Below are 14,306 nucleotides of genomic sequence, written 5' to 3'. Positions count from 1 at the left end.
TTCTGTAACTCAACAATAAAACTTAAATATTACACTGGAAAACCATTTTGGAATTTTAAAATTTTTTCAACACAATCAACTCTTGATACAAATTATCTTTATATTATATACAAAACAAATAGTATTTATGTCACTTACAATAAAAGTATACAAACAACACCCTGACAAATATTATTTATATCACTTATCGTCAAATGATACAAACAGCACCCTGACAAATAGTATTTATTTCACTAAAATAGGGACCCGTCCATCGCACTGGCACTCCACTAGTATATATAATTTCAATGTCTCCTCCTCTGTGTCTCGCCATCGCAAAGTTTGTGGTTTCAGTCTGAATCAATTTCGAAGTCATCCAACCAGGTACCTTGCGTTTTCTCTCCGTTGTTTATTTCAGCTGCAATTTCGACGCTGCTTACAAATAAATTAATTAATACCCAAAGAAAATTTGTTCAGAGTTGATGAAGAATTGGAAGATGAGAGGAGCATCAATAGAATAGGCATGGTATATATACACTTTGTGTTTTTTATCATTTTTTTGAACTTTGGAATTCTCTTGTTTATTTTCCTATATGAATTTGGTCTGTTATTGAGTTTTTCTATGGAAAACAAAAGCACATGGCTTTTAATCATCGAAATTCCAGGGTTGGGTTTGTTCTTAGCTTCAAATTTCGACCTGTTCTCTGCACAATAGGCATGAGGTTATTCTTCTTGCAGAAAATGTTCGTTTTTAGCATCTATTGAGCTATACAACATGGAACCATGCGCTGTATATTTCTTTGGAAAGTTAACATAGGGATTTTAAGCATGAACATTTTCAGATTTTGGGGTCCTTTGAATTTAATGTCAGTTTTCTTCTGCACTCAAGGTTTGGTTTTGTGTGTGATATGCGTATAAGATTTTTGAGTAATTCAACTGATAGATTGGACTTCTTTATTTCTTCTTTGGGTGCTGTATTGTCTTGGTAGTTCCTCATGCCTTTGACTTTTATGTTTTGTTGTAGGGAAATGTTTAGGACCTCTAATTGAATGAAATTTATTGGAAATCACAAAAATTTGTGGGTCCCACATCCTATTTATTGAATCTCTCTTATGATTTTGTAATTTTCAATTAATTTCATCCAATAAGAGTGTTAAAGTGTGTGTTGTTAACACTCCTCTTTGTCGCATGTAGATTTGATGTTTCGTGACATATTGTTTAAAAATTCCTTTTTTTTTGGAAGAGGCAAATGAAGGATTTAATTGAAGTAAAGACATGAATTTGAACACCATATATGTCCAGACCATGCCAACATATTTACATCAGATGAAACATTAAACACTTCATACCGAATTCTTATGATGTTCTTTGTTGCTTGCTTTATCTTTTATCATTGTTTGTTGCTTGTTTGCTAACTTTGAAACCAAATTCACTTTTCTTGTTTTATTTAATTAAAAATTGAAAAATGCACAAATATTTCAAAGAATTATGTGGCTTTCAATTTCCCATTGCTCCAAATTCCTATGAAAATTTTAATTTTAAATAGCAAAACTTGTAAATTTTTGCAATTTAGTCTTTGTTCTCGACAAAAACTGGCTCCCCAAAGCTTTATTATTAGGTGAAGTTCATGAATAATTTTGTATTTAACATGCCAATATAGCCTAAGAGCTTGAAGGCCCAATCAAAGCATCAGGAAATGAGGTCCTACAATTACAACTCAGTCACGAATGACGGGCCTAAGATTTGGAAGGTACATATTAGAAATGGTACGAAGGCAAATGCTCAATACGAAGAGCAAGCTGCCACAGTATGGCAGGGAAAGGGGTCTGTTGTGTGCAAGACTCCTTATAGGGAGGTAAAGAATAGTGTATGAAGGTTTGGTTTTGCTGTTGGTTATTTTCTTTTGGCTGTAAACTGGGCCGGGGTGGTAGAAAGGATCAAATTCTTGACCACTTGGTCATACATACTTTGATGCCATGTCAAGAATCAATAACTTTTAAATATTCTAATTCATGTTTTATATTTGTTAAAGTATTGTGTATTGTAGCTGTATGTAGAAAGCTGTATTGTGGAGACAATTGTATTGTGTAAGTGTAAACAACTGTCTCCCTCTCTTTGTACCCTATATATATATTTAATAGTAAGCAATGAAAAGTAGATTGGATGTGTGAGAATACACACAAAATTCAAATCTCAAGTATATTTATTCTCTGTTTTGTTTATAAATATTATAATTCAATTTTGTTGATTACTATATTTTTGTTTATTGCTTTTATTAATTGTGTGGCATATCTAATATGTTTTAGTTATGATGATGTGCATAATTGACTTTAGGATAACCATGGTAGGACTTGGGATGAATGTACAAGGGGTTGTAGTATGATTTAGTTTCCACTTTTCCCTTTTCATAAACAGCCTTTTGAAGGCAGACTTTCAAACTGTTAAAGTGTTTTTCATTTTTTTTCTCTCTAACCAAATCACGTTAGAGGGCGAGCCTTGGCGTAGCAGTAATGTTGTGCCTTGTGAGTTGTGACTGGTTGGTCATGGATTTGAATCCGAAAATAGCCTCTTTGTATATGCAAGGGTAAGTGTGCTTACAATGACCCTCCCCATACCATCACAAAGCAACGAGCCTTTTGGCATCAGGGTACATTAGTTTTAACCTATTTATGTTAGTGGTAACTCCTCTAGATATTATTATTAGAATTTAGTTGGTTGCAATGCAAGTTCCCATCTGGGACAATTGTGACAGTATAGATTTTTATTTTAACTCTGAATATGAATAATTTGGGGAGGAAGTATTATTTTATATTGTCGAGATAATTTGAGTAGATGTGTTTTTCATTTTGAAGGCTAGTTTGTGGATTGTTAGCCATGCAGTTTTTCTTTACCTGTTCCCCCTCTAAAAAGATCATTATGTGTTGGTTAGTTAATTTCTATTTGTTTAATACTCCTAAGAAACTTTGAAAGTACTTGGATGCTGTGACATCCTTTTGATTTGAGTACTTCAATTCATTGGGATGAGTTAAAAGATCATTGTCTATAGTGGTTGATCAGATAAGATAAATTTACTTCCTGGGTTGTTGATACATTGGGATGAGTTGGTAGCAGTCTAATTCTAATTGGGTTCGTATGTTTTTCTTTGATGCCGAAGTTCCAAGGTTGATGCTGCTGTGACCTTTTTTTGTTGTTTGGTCTGACTAGTTAGATATTTGTTTCAATTAATTGTTTAAAAAAGTTGTAGTTCATCCGAGTTGAGAGGTTTGGTTTTATTTTGATGTTCCCTTTTCCTGCAGGGCATGACATGTGTAGTTGTTCTTAAATTTTTTAGAGAAAGCTTTCTCTCATATTATGTAGACTATTATTCATTGAATTTCAGATAGTGCACAATTGCCATTTAATTTTTCATTAATTTAAGGTCCTGCTTCACTAGAACAAGTTAAATCAAAATTACTATGGCATTTCAATATTTTGGTTTATGATGATAGCATACTGTGTATGTATGTGATAAATGATAATGATGTTTAACTGAATTTCCTGATAATTGAGTTAGTGGTATAAATTGTTTCAGCCACTGGAGTCTTGGAGAGCATGGACACTCAGAAAAGCCAACCTGAAAAGCAGTCTTCATCCGCTGCAACTGCCCCATCTGTTACTTCATGCCAAAAGAAGAAGAATGAAGAAGCTGCTTTCTTAGACGATTTGAAGGATCACATTGACGAGTTTATTAAGGCTTCTATGGATGAGCACAAAAGTTGTTTCAAGAAAATAATTCAGAAGGTTGGTACCTAAAATTTGTTGAGAAAAATTATTCACATCACCTTCATCATTTGCCGATAAGGCATGGTTTTGGATCAATTTCAGATGTTTGGTATGTCCAAGACTGTTGCAGAAGGTCACTCCAATGCTTCCAAAGAAATTCAAAGTTCTCTGCATCTTCAGACAACTGTACAAGACTAGATTTCTTGCTTTTGAACCACTAAATTTTAACTGAGGCATGTTACCACCCAGATATTTAGTTTTATATTAGGTTGTTTGAAACAAAATTTTGTTTGTGAAAACTCCATTCATGGGTTGTTTTTGCCAGTATGGTTTCTATGCTTAAGTATTGTTGAATTATGGTAGCTTATCCAATTACTAAAGTGAGTCCCAACCACAATATACCCTTTTCCATTCCACCTATGTAGGATGTTGACATTGCATCACAATTTAGGATGTTGACATTGCACCAAAACTTGAAGACATTTATTTTCAAGTCAACATGTCTTGACACTGCACCAAAACTTCAATACAATTTTTCAGTGAGCACATTAGGATGCTCTGCTGCATTGAATAGCACACTAAGAATATTTGTTTACTTGAAACTTTTATTTCACAAATGAAAATGAAGAAACATGCCTCAATGTGTAGGGTGACTCAAACCTCAAAAGGCTTATCTTGCACTAAGCCCTAAGGCCCATAAACACTTTGGATTAAAACCCAAGGTCAAGAGAGAACAAATATGTTAAAGAAAGGAGTGTTGCTAGCTGCACCCAACATTCTAAAAAAATGACAAAATTGCCCTTGCTTGGTTTTCTTCTTATGGATCAAGTTGATCCGTAACTTGATCCAGAAGTGACTTACGGATCAACTTGATCCGTAAGAAGAAAAATAACAATTTATTAACTACATATTTAAAGATATTATTTAAGGTTATTTTATACATATTAATAAAAATCAATAAATACATAAAAGACAATAATAATTTTATTAAATTAATATTATCATCATTAATTTATTTTTTATTTTTATAATTAATCATATCATTATTAATATTATAAAGAATATAAAAAAAATAATTAGTATTATATTAAAAATTAAAATACTAACTACTTTATAATACATTTTTTTACATGATCATTAGTATAAGTGGGAAAATAGTAATTATAAGAGAATTTAAAAATATTAGTATGTTATATAAAATAAGGATCTTAGATAACGAATGATGTCCATTTTTTGTTTAATTTTTTTTTACACCCTTTTCAACTTCTTTATTTCAATTATATTTAAAGTTATATTTTGAATTATTTTTTATTAGTTGGTAAACTAAGTTAAATAGACCATTTATAATAATTTACATATACTATAACCAAGTTAACTAGACCATTTTAATAACATGCGTGTATATAGACACAAATGGAATACACAATCAATGAAAATAAATAAAACTAACATTAGTAATGAAAATAAATAAAACCAACAATACTCATGAAATGAGTTCATGTACAATATTTGTATATACATGGAATATCAATATAAAATATGTACATAAACTACGCCTGATCAGTGCGCCGCCTGCGTCTACACCTAGAGTATACTAGATGGTCCTGTGTCACACTCCTGGCCAATCTGAGGCATTCTTCGATCACCTCATGTGTCGATGAGCTAGGCGTGACCACCCCTAGACTCAGATGGCGCTCCAACCTCTCAACAATGTCATCACAAACTTCCTGTTACATACAAAACAAACTGATTACACAAATTATTATGCAAATATTGAGGTAAATGACGTAAATTATTAGTATTACTTACCACTGCATGTCTAGGCTCCTCCGCAGATGTGGACGATGCTCCTGCCTCTGGCACATGAGGGATATCCGTCTGCGGGGCCCGAGGGACGACTCGGGGTTGCGGGGCGTGACCATGAGGCAGAGGATCTAATGCGTGGCCTGGTGTCATGAAAGGATGAGAGATGCGGAAGAACCAGTCCATGTAGTCACTGGAACACGCCCCTAGCATAACACACACCTCACCTGCTGGTACGATATGATCCTCGTAGTGCATCCACCTGTCGTGTATATCATCATACGAGACCCATGAATCGACAGGAGGAGCAGGAATGGTCTTCGTGTAGCCAAACTGCCGCACGACCCTCTCCGATCGGTAATAAACAGCAATAGGCCCCCAGCGCAAGAGACCGGAATAGCATGATCTGACGTGGAAGTCCCGGACCTCCCGATGCTCCCCATAAGGGATCCAACAGACATCCGAAATCCGGAGTCGGTCCAGGCGCTCCCAGTACGATGGCGTGCGAATTCTCTTCACGGTCTTCTACATCGCAATCCACCTGCACGCACGCGGGGAAGCCTCGTCGTAGTCCTGATCAGCGGTGGACTCCGCGACCGAGGGAAAGTGCTCGTAAATCCAGCACTACAAATGTAACATTAAAATTATAAACATTAATAATGAAAGTGTAACAAAATTTAAAGTTAAACATTGTTGAGCCTGAATGAATGAAAAACATATTTGTTACCTGCAGCAGTGTGATGTAACCGCCAAGTTGTCGACTGTGGCTCAAAGATGCATCGTTCAGCTGGTCATACATATAAACCAGAGCAGCCACTCCCCAAGCGTACCTCTCTGTCATATTGAGATCACGAAGGGCCTCCAAGTAGACAACATGCACATTGGTTGCACTCTTGTTAGCAAACAGAGTGCAACCCAGAAGATGGAGAAGATATGCGCAAGCCGTAGCTCATATATATCACGTACCCATTGTAGGCGTACGTACGGTCCACGACACTGGGCTGTCTCAACCCTGGCAGACTCTGTTGAGACCATCAACAAGTCGACCAACATCTGAACCGCATCGTCCACGTGCAAGGGCTGAAAGGCGTGTAAGTCTCCAATCACGGGCAGATGGAGAAGCAAGGAGACGTCATCCAGCGTGATGGTGAGCTCTCCCACCGGGAGATGGAAACTAGACGTCTCCTGGTGCCACCGCCCCACAAACGCGGACAAAAGTCCCCGATCACCGGTGTCTACCGAACACGCGATCAGAGGACTTAGTCCTGTACCAGCAATAAGTCCCTCAATGGCAGGGACAAGCCTGCCTAAACTGTGGACCTTCCTCCCATGAGAGGATAGCTTCAATTCAGGACGCTCCTAAATTGAAGTATAAAGGAACGCAAAATTCGTTAAAATCATTATTTAAAGGAAAACTAATTTCAATCATAAAGTATAATTTACAAGTAACTAAAAATATATCGTATAAATACCTCTCCCGTCCATACGCTGCAAGCAACATGATCCGCATACAGGGTCAACACGGATGGGTCACTCGGACCACCCAGAAATCCCTGATGCTCATCCTCAGCAGCCTCTGTGCCTGTGTCCGCAGGAATGTCCTCTACAGTAGCTGGTGCCTCCATCGGGTCATCATGAACATCAGGCGCATGGATGATTGGCTCATCGACGTGATCCACAGTCACAGCGACTCGCTGCCTCCGTGCGGATGCAGTAGGCCGTCGACGCTGTGGAGCATCATCAGAATCATCACGATCTCCTCTGCCCACACCTCTGTCAGTGACCTGACCTAAGGCACGACCTAATCCTCAAGTCCTAACCATGATTTGCAAATGAGTACCGCAAAATCCATCACTCATTTCATTTTCTCAAAATTCAAGCATTTGGTTAACTCAATTCAATTACTCTAATGGCCACTTGTTGTTTTATCATATGTTTTACTTATTAGAGAGAAACTTGCTGAGCTTTATGAATCTGACAAACAATGGTCAACATCATCTCAAATGCTTAGTGGTATTGACCTTGATTCAGGAAGGTGTTGTTTTATGGTCAACAACATCTCAAATGTGTGTGGATAAACAAACTAAGCATAAAAAATGGTCAACAACATCTCAAATGTGTGTGGATAAACAAACTAAGCATAAACAATGGTCAACAACATCTCAAATGCTTAGTGGTATTGACCTTGATTCAGGAAGGTGTTGTTTTGTGGTCAAAAGCATCTCAAATGTGTGTAGATAAATAAACTAAGCATAAACAATGGTCAACAACATCTCAAATGCTTAGAGAGAAACTTGTTGAGCTTTATGAATCTGAGAAACAATGATTCATGAAGGAATGATGTGTGTGGATAAACGAAATAGAATCAAACCAGGATTGATGTGTTTGATGTGTGTGGATAAACGAAAATTAGGAATTAATGCTAAGATAGAGTTTGATGTGTGGATAAACGAAATAGAATCAAAATATACCATTTCTCAACACAATATTGTGTTTTGTTCTATTTTTATAATTCACCAAAGCTAGAATAGAACCCATTAGAGGATTGAGTGAAGGAATAAAATAGCTAACTTGAACAAGTGCAGAAGAAGACTTAAATTCTTACTAAAATGTATAAATTTGGATGACTCTAATAGAAGTAACCCACTACTTTAAACTAATTCAATTGCCATAACATGTTCACTTCATTATGATATCAATGTCAATTCCCTCCCTTGTTGGCTACCACAACTAGGACCATACCTTGTTATACTGCTTGTGACAATTCCATCTAAGAACAATATATATTAATATATAGAACAATATTGATGTTCAGTCTGAAATAGAAATAAGAATAGCTAGTAAAAGTTGCAATCATTATAGGATTTGGATTAATTGTTCTCCTAACCCTTATAAAACTTTCTCTCTAAATGTTTTCTATATACACTAATTGATTGTCCTTATAGCATTCTATCTAGAAATAATCCACATTGACCAATATGTTTTTGTTGACCTGTTCTATAAAAAAAGCTAATAATGCTAGTCCTAAATATGTTGTGAACGTTGAAATTGAAGTTAGTAGTGTGACCACCGGATAATGAATGTTTTCTCCTTTTAAGACATGAATAAAATTCATTGTCTTTGTTCAAAGCAAAGGAGGTTGGGTTGCTTTTTGAAGAATGAAATGATTGCAGGCCTTTGAGCTTTAGAGGGAGCAAAAGAAATTCATAGACATTAGGCAGGTGAGTTAGGTGAAGCAATGATTTCCCATTTTCCTTTTTCTCTCAAGGATCAACATTTAATCAAGTTTTAGGGATTTGTCCTAATCATGTTACTTTTGAACTTAATTTGCTGAGGTTGTCTAGGCGTTTTAATCAGTTTTCCGATACCACATTCAGTTCTAAGTGGCAATTACATCAAAGGCAATTACATATTCGCATTAAATCAAATTGAAACAATAGATATTCTCCAAAATGACAATATTTATCAAATATTTAGCATACATTCAGAGGTGATCCTAATAACCAAAATTCCTAATTTCAAAAAAAGCTCACAATGTATTAAATAATTGACAATTTTTCAAATAAAATGAACTGTGAGTATTTTACGGATCAAGTGATCATAAACTACTTAATATGCTTTACGGATCACTTGATCCGTAAGCATCTTCCGGATCAACTTGATTCGGAAAATGCTTATGGATCAAGTGATCCGTAAACAACCCAGCAATTTCCCGACAGCGATTTCCGCCATCACCGGCAAAAACCAAAACGCGAACGACAAACTTACCTCGAAGAAGAAGCAGAAACGCGAAGACCCACACCACAAACGCGAAGACCCACACCTTCCTCCTAAACACGGCAACAATGGCGGCGATGGCGGCGAAGAAGAAGAAAAAGAATGAAGAAGCTGCGTGGGAGGAAGAAGAAAACTGAAGAAGCAGAACCGTTGGAGGAAGAAGAAGAGCATGCGCAGGAGAGAGAGAGGCGAGAGAAGCAAAAAACACTAAGGGACTTAAAGGACTTTTCACAATAATTGCTGGGTGCACCAACAAAACTGCTGGGTGCACCTAGCAGCACTCTAAAGAAAGTGTGATGTTAATATTTTTGGGTTACTATTCTAACTACAAAGTGGACCAAATTTGAATCAAATTAATAATGTTTTGTAGTTGCAATTTTATAGTATGAGAATTATATTGAGTATTTTTATGGCATGGCCCATTCTATCCTTGCTTATTTGTTTTGTGGTTATTAGTTATTTTTTGTCTCCACTTGTGGCTGAACATTTATCCGCGGAAAAAAGAAAAATATTTACCTTAAAAGAGTAAACTTTTTCCTGGGCAATGATAATAAATGGTACAGAGCTCTGTCGCAGAGCTACTACAAGAGACAATAGAAGATAGAGATAATGCTATATTTAGGAGACAATAGAAGATAGAGATAATGCTATATTCAGGAGACAATATAAGATAGAGATAATGCTATAAATTCAGGAGACAAAGAAAAGTCAATTAATAAATTGTACATCAATTTATTCAAAGAAAAGTTAATTAATTTTAATTAATAATATAAAATTTTAAATTTTATTCTAAAAATATCCATAAAAAAATAGTAGTGATAAATATTATATGACACTATGCATTATTCAAAGGGATACAAAAAATCTCACCAAAGTTCCCCCCAAAAAAAAATTCACCAATGAATATGACATGTTAATTGGCCAATAAATACATCCACTTGCATAAAAAATGAGTTCATTTCATTAATAGATTTTACAATAAATTAAGTATATAAAAGAGTTTGTCAATTAATACATCTTAAAGCGTATTTATGTTTTTTTATACTCTTTCCCTTATAAAAAAAATAGAATTTATGCATAAATTAAACAATCTTTTATATAAGAGACAAATGTTTGAGAAGATAAAATGATTTTCATTTCATTTATACAATTTGGATTTATCTTTATTTCATATTTAATATTTTTTTCTTTGTCAACTTTTTGTGAACCACGAGTATTTTTTTATTGGATATAATATTGTTCAACTTATTATTTATGAGTATTTATTTGATATTTGAATTTGAGATAATTGGTTAAGCTATAATAATCCCACACAAGTTATTTACAAATTGTCAATACATACAAATCAATTTCAAGTCGTATTTTCTATATATTTCCTTAATTATTCGACAGAATTTAGGATAGATCTGGTCTTAATATTTACAATCACAAAATTATGAAAATTAAATGCAAGTAATTATAATTAGATGGATAAAAAATCACAAGTAAACTAAAACATACGAATTAAAATGCAATAAAAATTATTTTATCTTGATATGCTACCTCCAACCCTTATTATAAGAAGCAAGTTTTAGTGTAAAAATACATTAAAACTTTTTCTTATAAAAAGGACAAAGAAAGTAATTGTTTGTAGGGTCAAATTTTATTTTTTATTTAAGTAAAATTCACCCACTTATAACTCACATTACTAACAACCATTTGAGTGTATTGAATTAGGATTTTAAAGGATTTTAAATTTTTTAATAATAATGTAACATGTTAAATATTATAATAACTATTATATATAATTATATTATATATAGCAAGAATATTTATTATAATGCTCACCATATTACATACTATATATAATATTATTATGAAAGAATATAAAAGATTTATATATAATATATAATATACGTAAATATATTAATATATTAATTCATACAATATATATAACAATATATATTATAAATTTTTATTCAGCACATTATTTTATATTATAATAATAATATATTGACAGGTAAATTTAAATTATATTATTAATTAAAATCGTTTCTTTCTATATATGTGTGTCAGCAATTGCATTCCTTTATTTTTTTCTATTATTCAATAAAGTTTCCTATGCCTATGTCTATTTCTTTTTCTTGATATCATTTTAGCGATTAAGATTTGATTCCTCTACCTATTTAAATTACTTTTTGTGTAACTGGATAAATTGATACATTATGAGGAAGTCTAGTTCGGTTAAAACTCTGACATTTGAGTTCGATTCCTATTAATGAAAAAAAAAAAAAAAACTGATACACTTTTGTAAATGACAACATAAGCGCATAAAATTGAAACTTTATTAATATGATTGGAACTTAGACAGAGTCGTTGACTCTTTAAGGTTGCTTCAACGACAATACAACATGGAATCATCGGATACGATTCTTATGAATAATATATATTCTAATCCTACTACGTCACTAGCACTACTTATTACGTAGCACTGGCATTATAGAAAAATTGCTAGATGGTGAAAATCAGAAAATTCTTTGTTTGGTGAAAATCAGAAAATTCTTTGTTCTTGATGCCAATTGGTCACTGGAGCTTCATGTTTCTCAGCCTGCAAATTTAAAGCAAGAGACCATAAACAATGTATATATAATTTAACTAATGCAACAGCAACTTCTGCTTTGTGGTTGAAAAATGATTCGTCCAAGAATTTAATGGATGCTTTGTGTAACACATGTAAATATTTAGGGGTCATTTGGAAGAACTCATACAAAGCTTATTTGACTTATGAAAGTGGCTTATGAATTATTACCTTCCCATAAGTTATTTTCAACTTACCTAGGCTTAAGTGTCAAGCTTTTATACACACCTTATTAAGTTGTCCACTCAAAAACATTCTAGGTCTTGTTTTAATAATTTTTTCAATAAACATTTTTATGTGAAGAAAATAAGAAAGTAAAATAAATTGAGTTTCTCTCGTAAATAAAAATCAATTTATGCACTCAACTTTTATAGAAATTTTCTTAACTGGATAATTGAAATGTATAAGTTAATTTTAACTTATGGAAGAAACTAAACTCATTTTATCATAACTTCTTTTTTTATAAATACTCATGGAAAAATTATTCAAATTGGATAAAAAAAAAGATGAAATAGCATTTGTTTAATAGCAGCATGTGGGGGGACATAGTGACATGAATTTTTTAAAGCTAGTTTACTCACAGATAATAAAAGACATAGAATGTCCTACCTTTTCTCTTCTTCAGACCCTCCACTTTGCTTGTATGGGAATGGCACTTTCCCTGATTCAATGTACCTAACATCCCTGAGAAGGAGCTCATAGTGCCTCTTCACTTCCTCTGGAGTCTTCCCTCCTCCAACAGCCTTAGCAACATTGTACCAACGGTCGGGAGTGTCCTTGTCATACACAGCTAGAGCCCTTTCGAAGGCCTTGTTGTCCTTGGTACTCCATGAGCCAGTGGATGACATTGAGCTAGATGCCATTTCTTGAAGACAATGATCAACAAAAAAGTTTAGGTTTGAGGATCACTCAGAGAATGATCTAACTCAAAGGGTGTTAAAAAAAAGCGGAAGAAAGTGAGTCTATTGAATAGGACTCCAAGGAATTGTTGAAGAGTTGATATTGAAGAGAGGAAACAATGTGTGCTCCTTTTATAACAAGAATTGGAGAGTGTGAGGTGGGGAGGAGCCAGTTGGAATGCAAATCTTGCAAAAATGAAGTAGAATTTGAATGATTTGTCTCCTCAGGAACCACATAATAGAACAGGATCAAGAAGTTGAGCAGCATTATGGGAGAATCAGTATCTTCAAACAGTAAAAATAAGTGAGGGAATTGATAGAACTTACCAAATGCACTAGTTTTTTTGTTTTTACTTTTTTTGGCTTCCCCCATTTACTTTTCTTGATATACAAATCTAATCACGTTATTGTACTTTCTTATGTTTCAAGCTTGTGGATATAATTAAGAGCCTTAGAGAAACTCCACACATTGATAATAAACAGTTTTGAGTTGAGAACACTTCCTCAAGTTGATGATATATTAATGTGTTTTGTTTAGCACCTTAGAGATATCACGTGGTTGAGGAAATAGACACGACCAACTAACATGTTAGTATTAAACTGTGAATTTCAGTTGTGGTTCAGATACTAAAAACGTATGTGAGATTGAGAAACCCCCATCAACTAGGTCAGCTAATGGCTAACTTTATTTGATTCTCTTTGCTTGCATGGTCTTTAGTGGGTCCAAGCTCAACCAGGTATCAAAGCATTCAGGAATGCACCACACACCACAATATCTTGTCCAAGCTCCCCCTTTGGTTTTCCATCATTGCAGGTGATCTTAATTGTGAATTTTGTTTGTCCTGAACAATATTCCAACACTCTAGCTGGCCAGTTTCACCCGTACAATGATTATTGTTTGTTCTAAATCAGATGGATAGGTCACGTAGATTACCTACTACACTTTTTTCACCTTTGGGGCCCCTCCCCTCCCCTGACTACTAGGTTTCTGACAGTTTTTTTTAGATAAACTTATCCATTAACACTTATAGAAGAAGAAATGAAGAAGATAAAACGAATTGAACTTCTTCTATAAGTCAAAATTAACTTGTGGACATCAACTTTTGAAGAAGTTCAACAAGAGAACTTTTATAATAGTTAACTTGTGGGAATAACTTCATTTATTTTATATTCTTATTTTCTTCTTTTATTTTGTGTTTGATAACGGTTACTTAGACGGCCCAAAAACAATGTATCGTCTCTTCCATCAATAACAATAATTACATAAGTTTCTGTTTAGTTTATAACCTTGATGATATAACTATAGATGTATGGTTAAGATTGTTTTAAGTACTTCTATATGTATACAGGTGGCTTATTTAGTTACTAGCGAGAGCATGACAGGTGAAAAGAATTAATTTAATTTTTTATCATATAACTACTTATGTACGATTAAAATTGTTTTTTAAGTATAATCTTGACCATCAATT

The 14,306-nt window shown here is 33.9% G+C and overlaps 3 protein-coding genes across 6 annotated transcripts; 1 reads left to right on the top strand and 2 right to left on the bottom strand.

The window, feature by feature from the left end:
• Positions 1 to 259: 259 nt before the first annotated feature.
• On the top strand, positions 260 to 4,136 carry LOC100527040 (uncharacterized). Of its 4 annotated transcripts, none has more exons than XM_006577721.4 (4): positions 260 to 363; positions 457 to 505; positions 3,551 to 3,759; positions 3,844 to 4,098. In XM_006577721.4, the coding sequence occupies exons 3-4, from the start codon at positions 3,571 to 3,573 to the stop codon at positions 3,937 to 3,939; spliced, it is 285 nt and encodes a 94-aa protein (XP_006577784.1). In that variant the 5' UTR covers positions 260 to 363; positions 457 to 505; positions 3,551 to 3,570; the 3' UTR covers positions 3,940 to 4,098. The 4 variants fall into 4 exon arrangements, with proteins under 4 accessions (XP_006577784.1, NP_001237728.1, NP_001349740.1 ...); NM_001250799.2 differs by lacking the exon at positions 457 to 505 and adding an exon at positions 1,640 to 1,834 and having other exon boundaries at positions 304 to 363; positions 3,844 to 4,136; NM_001362811.1 differs by having other exon boundaries at positions 304 to 363; positions 457 to 500; positions 3,844 to 4,136.
• A 1,155-nt stretch (positions 4,137 to 5,291) lies between these two features.
• Positions 5,292 to 11,019, bottom strand: LOC102666862 (protein MAINTENANCE OF MERISTEMS-like). The gene is made up of 8 exons (XM_006579099.1): positions 11,005 to 11,019; positions 9,313 to 9,454; positions 7,017 to 7,345; positions 6,511 to 6,903; positions 6,272 to 6,436; positions 6,086 to 6,168; positions 5,551 to 5,950; positions 5,292 to 5,468 (listed from the first exon to the last, which is right to left on the bottom strand). The coding sequence occupies exons 1-8, from the start codon at positions 11,017 to 11,019 to the stop codon at positions 5,292 to 5,294; spliced, it is 1,704 nt and encodes a 567-aa protein (XP_006579162.1).
• Positions 11,020 to 11,469: 450 nt separating this feature from the next.
• LOC100778660 (protein RADIALIS-like 1) lies at positions 11,470 to 12,950 on the bottom strand. Its single transcript, XM_014775248.3, has 2 exons — positions 12,548 to 12,950; positions 11,470 to 11,908 (listed from the first exon to the last, which is right to left on the bottom strand). The coding sequence occupies exons 1-2, from the start codon at positions 12,799 to 12,801 to the stop codon at positions 11,884 to 11,886; spliced, it is 279 nt and encodes a 92-aa protein (XP_014630734.1). The 5' UTR covers positions 12,802 to 12,950; the 3' UTR covers positions 11,470 to 11,883.
• Between the last annotated feature and the right edge of the window lie 1,356 nt (positions 12,951 to 14,306).

Source organism: Glycine max, chromosome 4 (assembly GCF_000004515.6).
Source record: "Glycine max cultivar Williams 82 chromosome 4, Glycine_max_v4.0, whole genome shotgun sequence".
NCBI lineage: Eukaryota > Viridiplantae > Streptophyta > Magnoliopsida > Fabales > Fabaceae > Glycine > Glycine max.
This window is presented reverse-complemented; position numbering and strand designations above follow the sequence as displayed.

What these genes read in the sequence shown, in the direction of transcription:
- LOC100527040 (NM_001362812.1), top strand. Translation starts at nt 3,571, where the DNA reads ATGGACACTCAGAAAAGCCAACCTGAAAAGCAGTCTTCATCCGCTGCA. An exon ending in TCAAGAAAATAATTCAGAAG is followed by an intron (nt 3,760 to 3,843) that starts GTTGGTACCTAA and finishes GATCAATTTCAG; the next exon opens with ATGTTTGGTATGTCCAAGAC.
- LOC102666862 (XM_006579099.1), bottom strand. An exon ending in GTTTCTGCTTCTTCTTCGAG is followed by an intron (nt 7,346 to 9,312) that starts GTAAGTTTGTCG and finishes CTTGAGGATTAG; the next exon opens with GTCGTGCCTTAGGTCAGGTC. An exon ending in GTTACATCACACTGCTGCAG is followed by an intron (nt 6,169 to 6,271) that starts GTAACAAATATG and finishes TTACATTTGTAG; the next exon opens with TGCTGGATTTACGAGCACTT.
- LOC100778660 (XM_014775248.3), bottom strand. Translation starts at nt 12,801, where the DNA reads ATGGCATCTAGCTCAATGTCATCCACTGGCTCATGGAGTACCAAGGAC. An exon ending in GGGTCTGAAGAAGAGAAAAG is followed by an intron (nt 11,909 to 12,547) that starts GTAGGACATTCT and finishes TTAAATTTGCAG; the next exon opens with GCTGAGAAACATGAAGCTCC.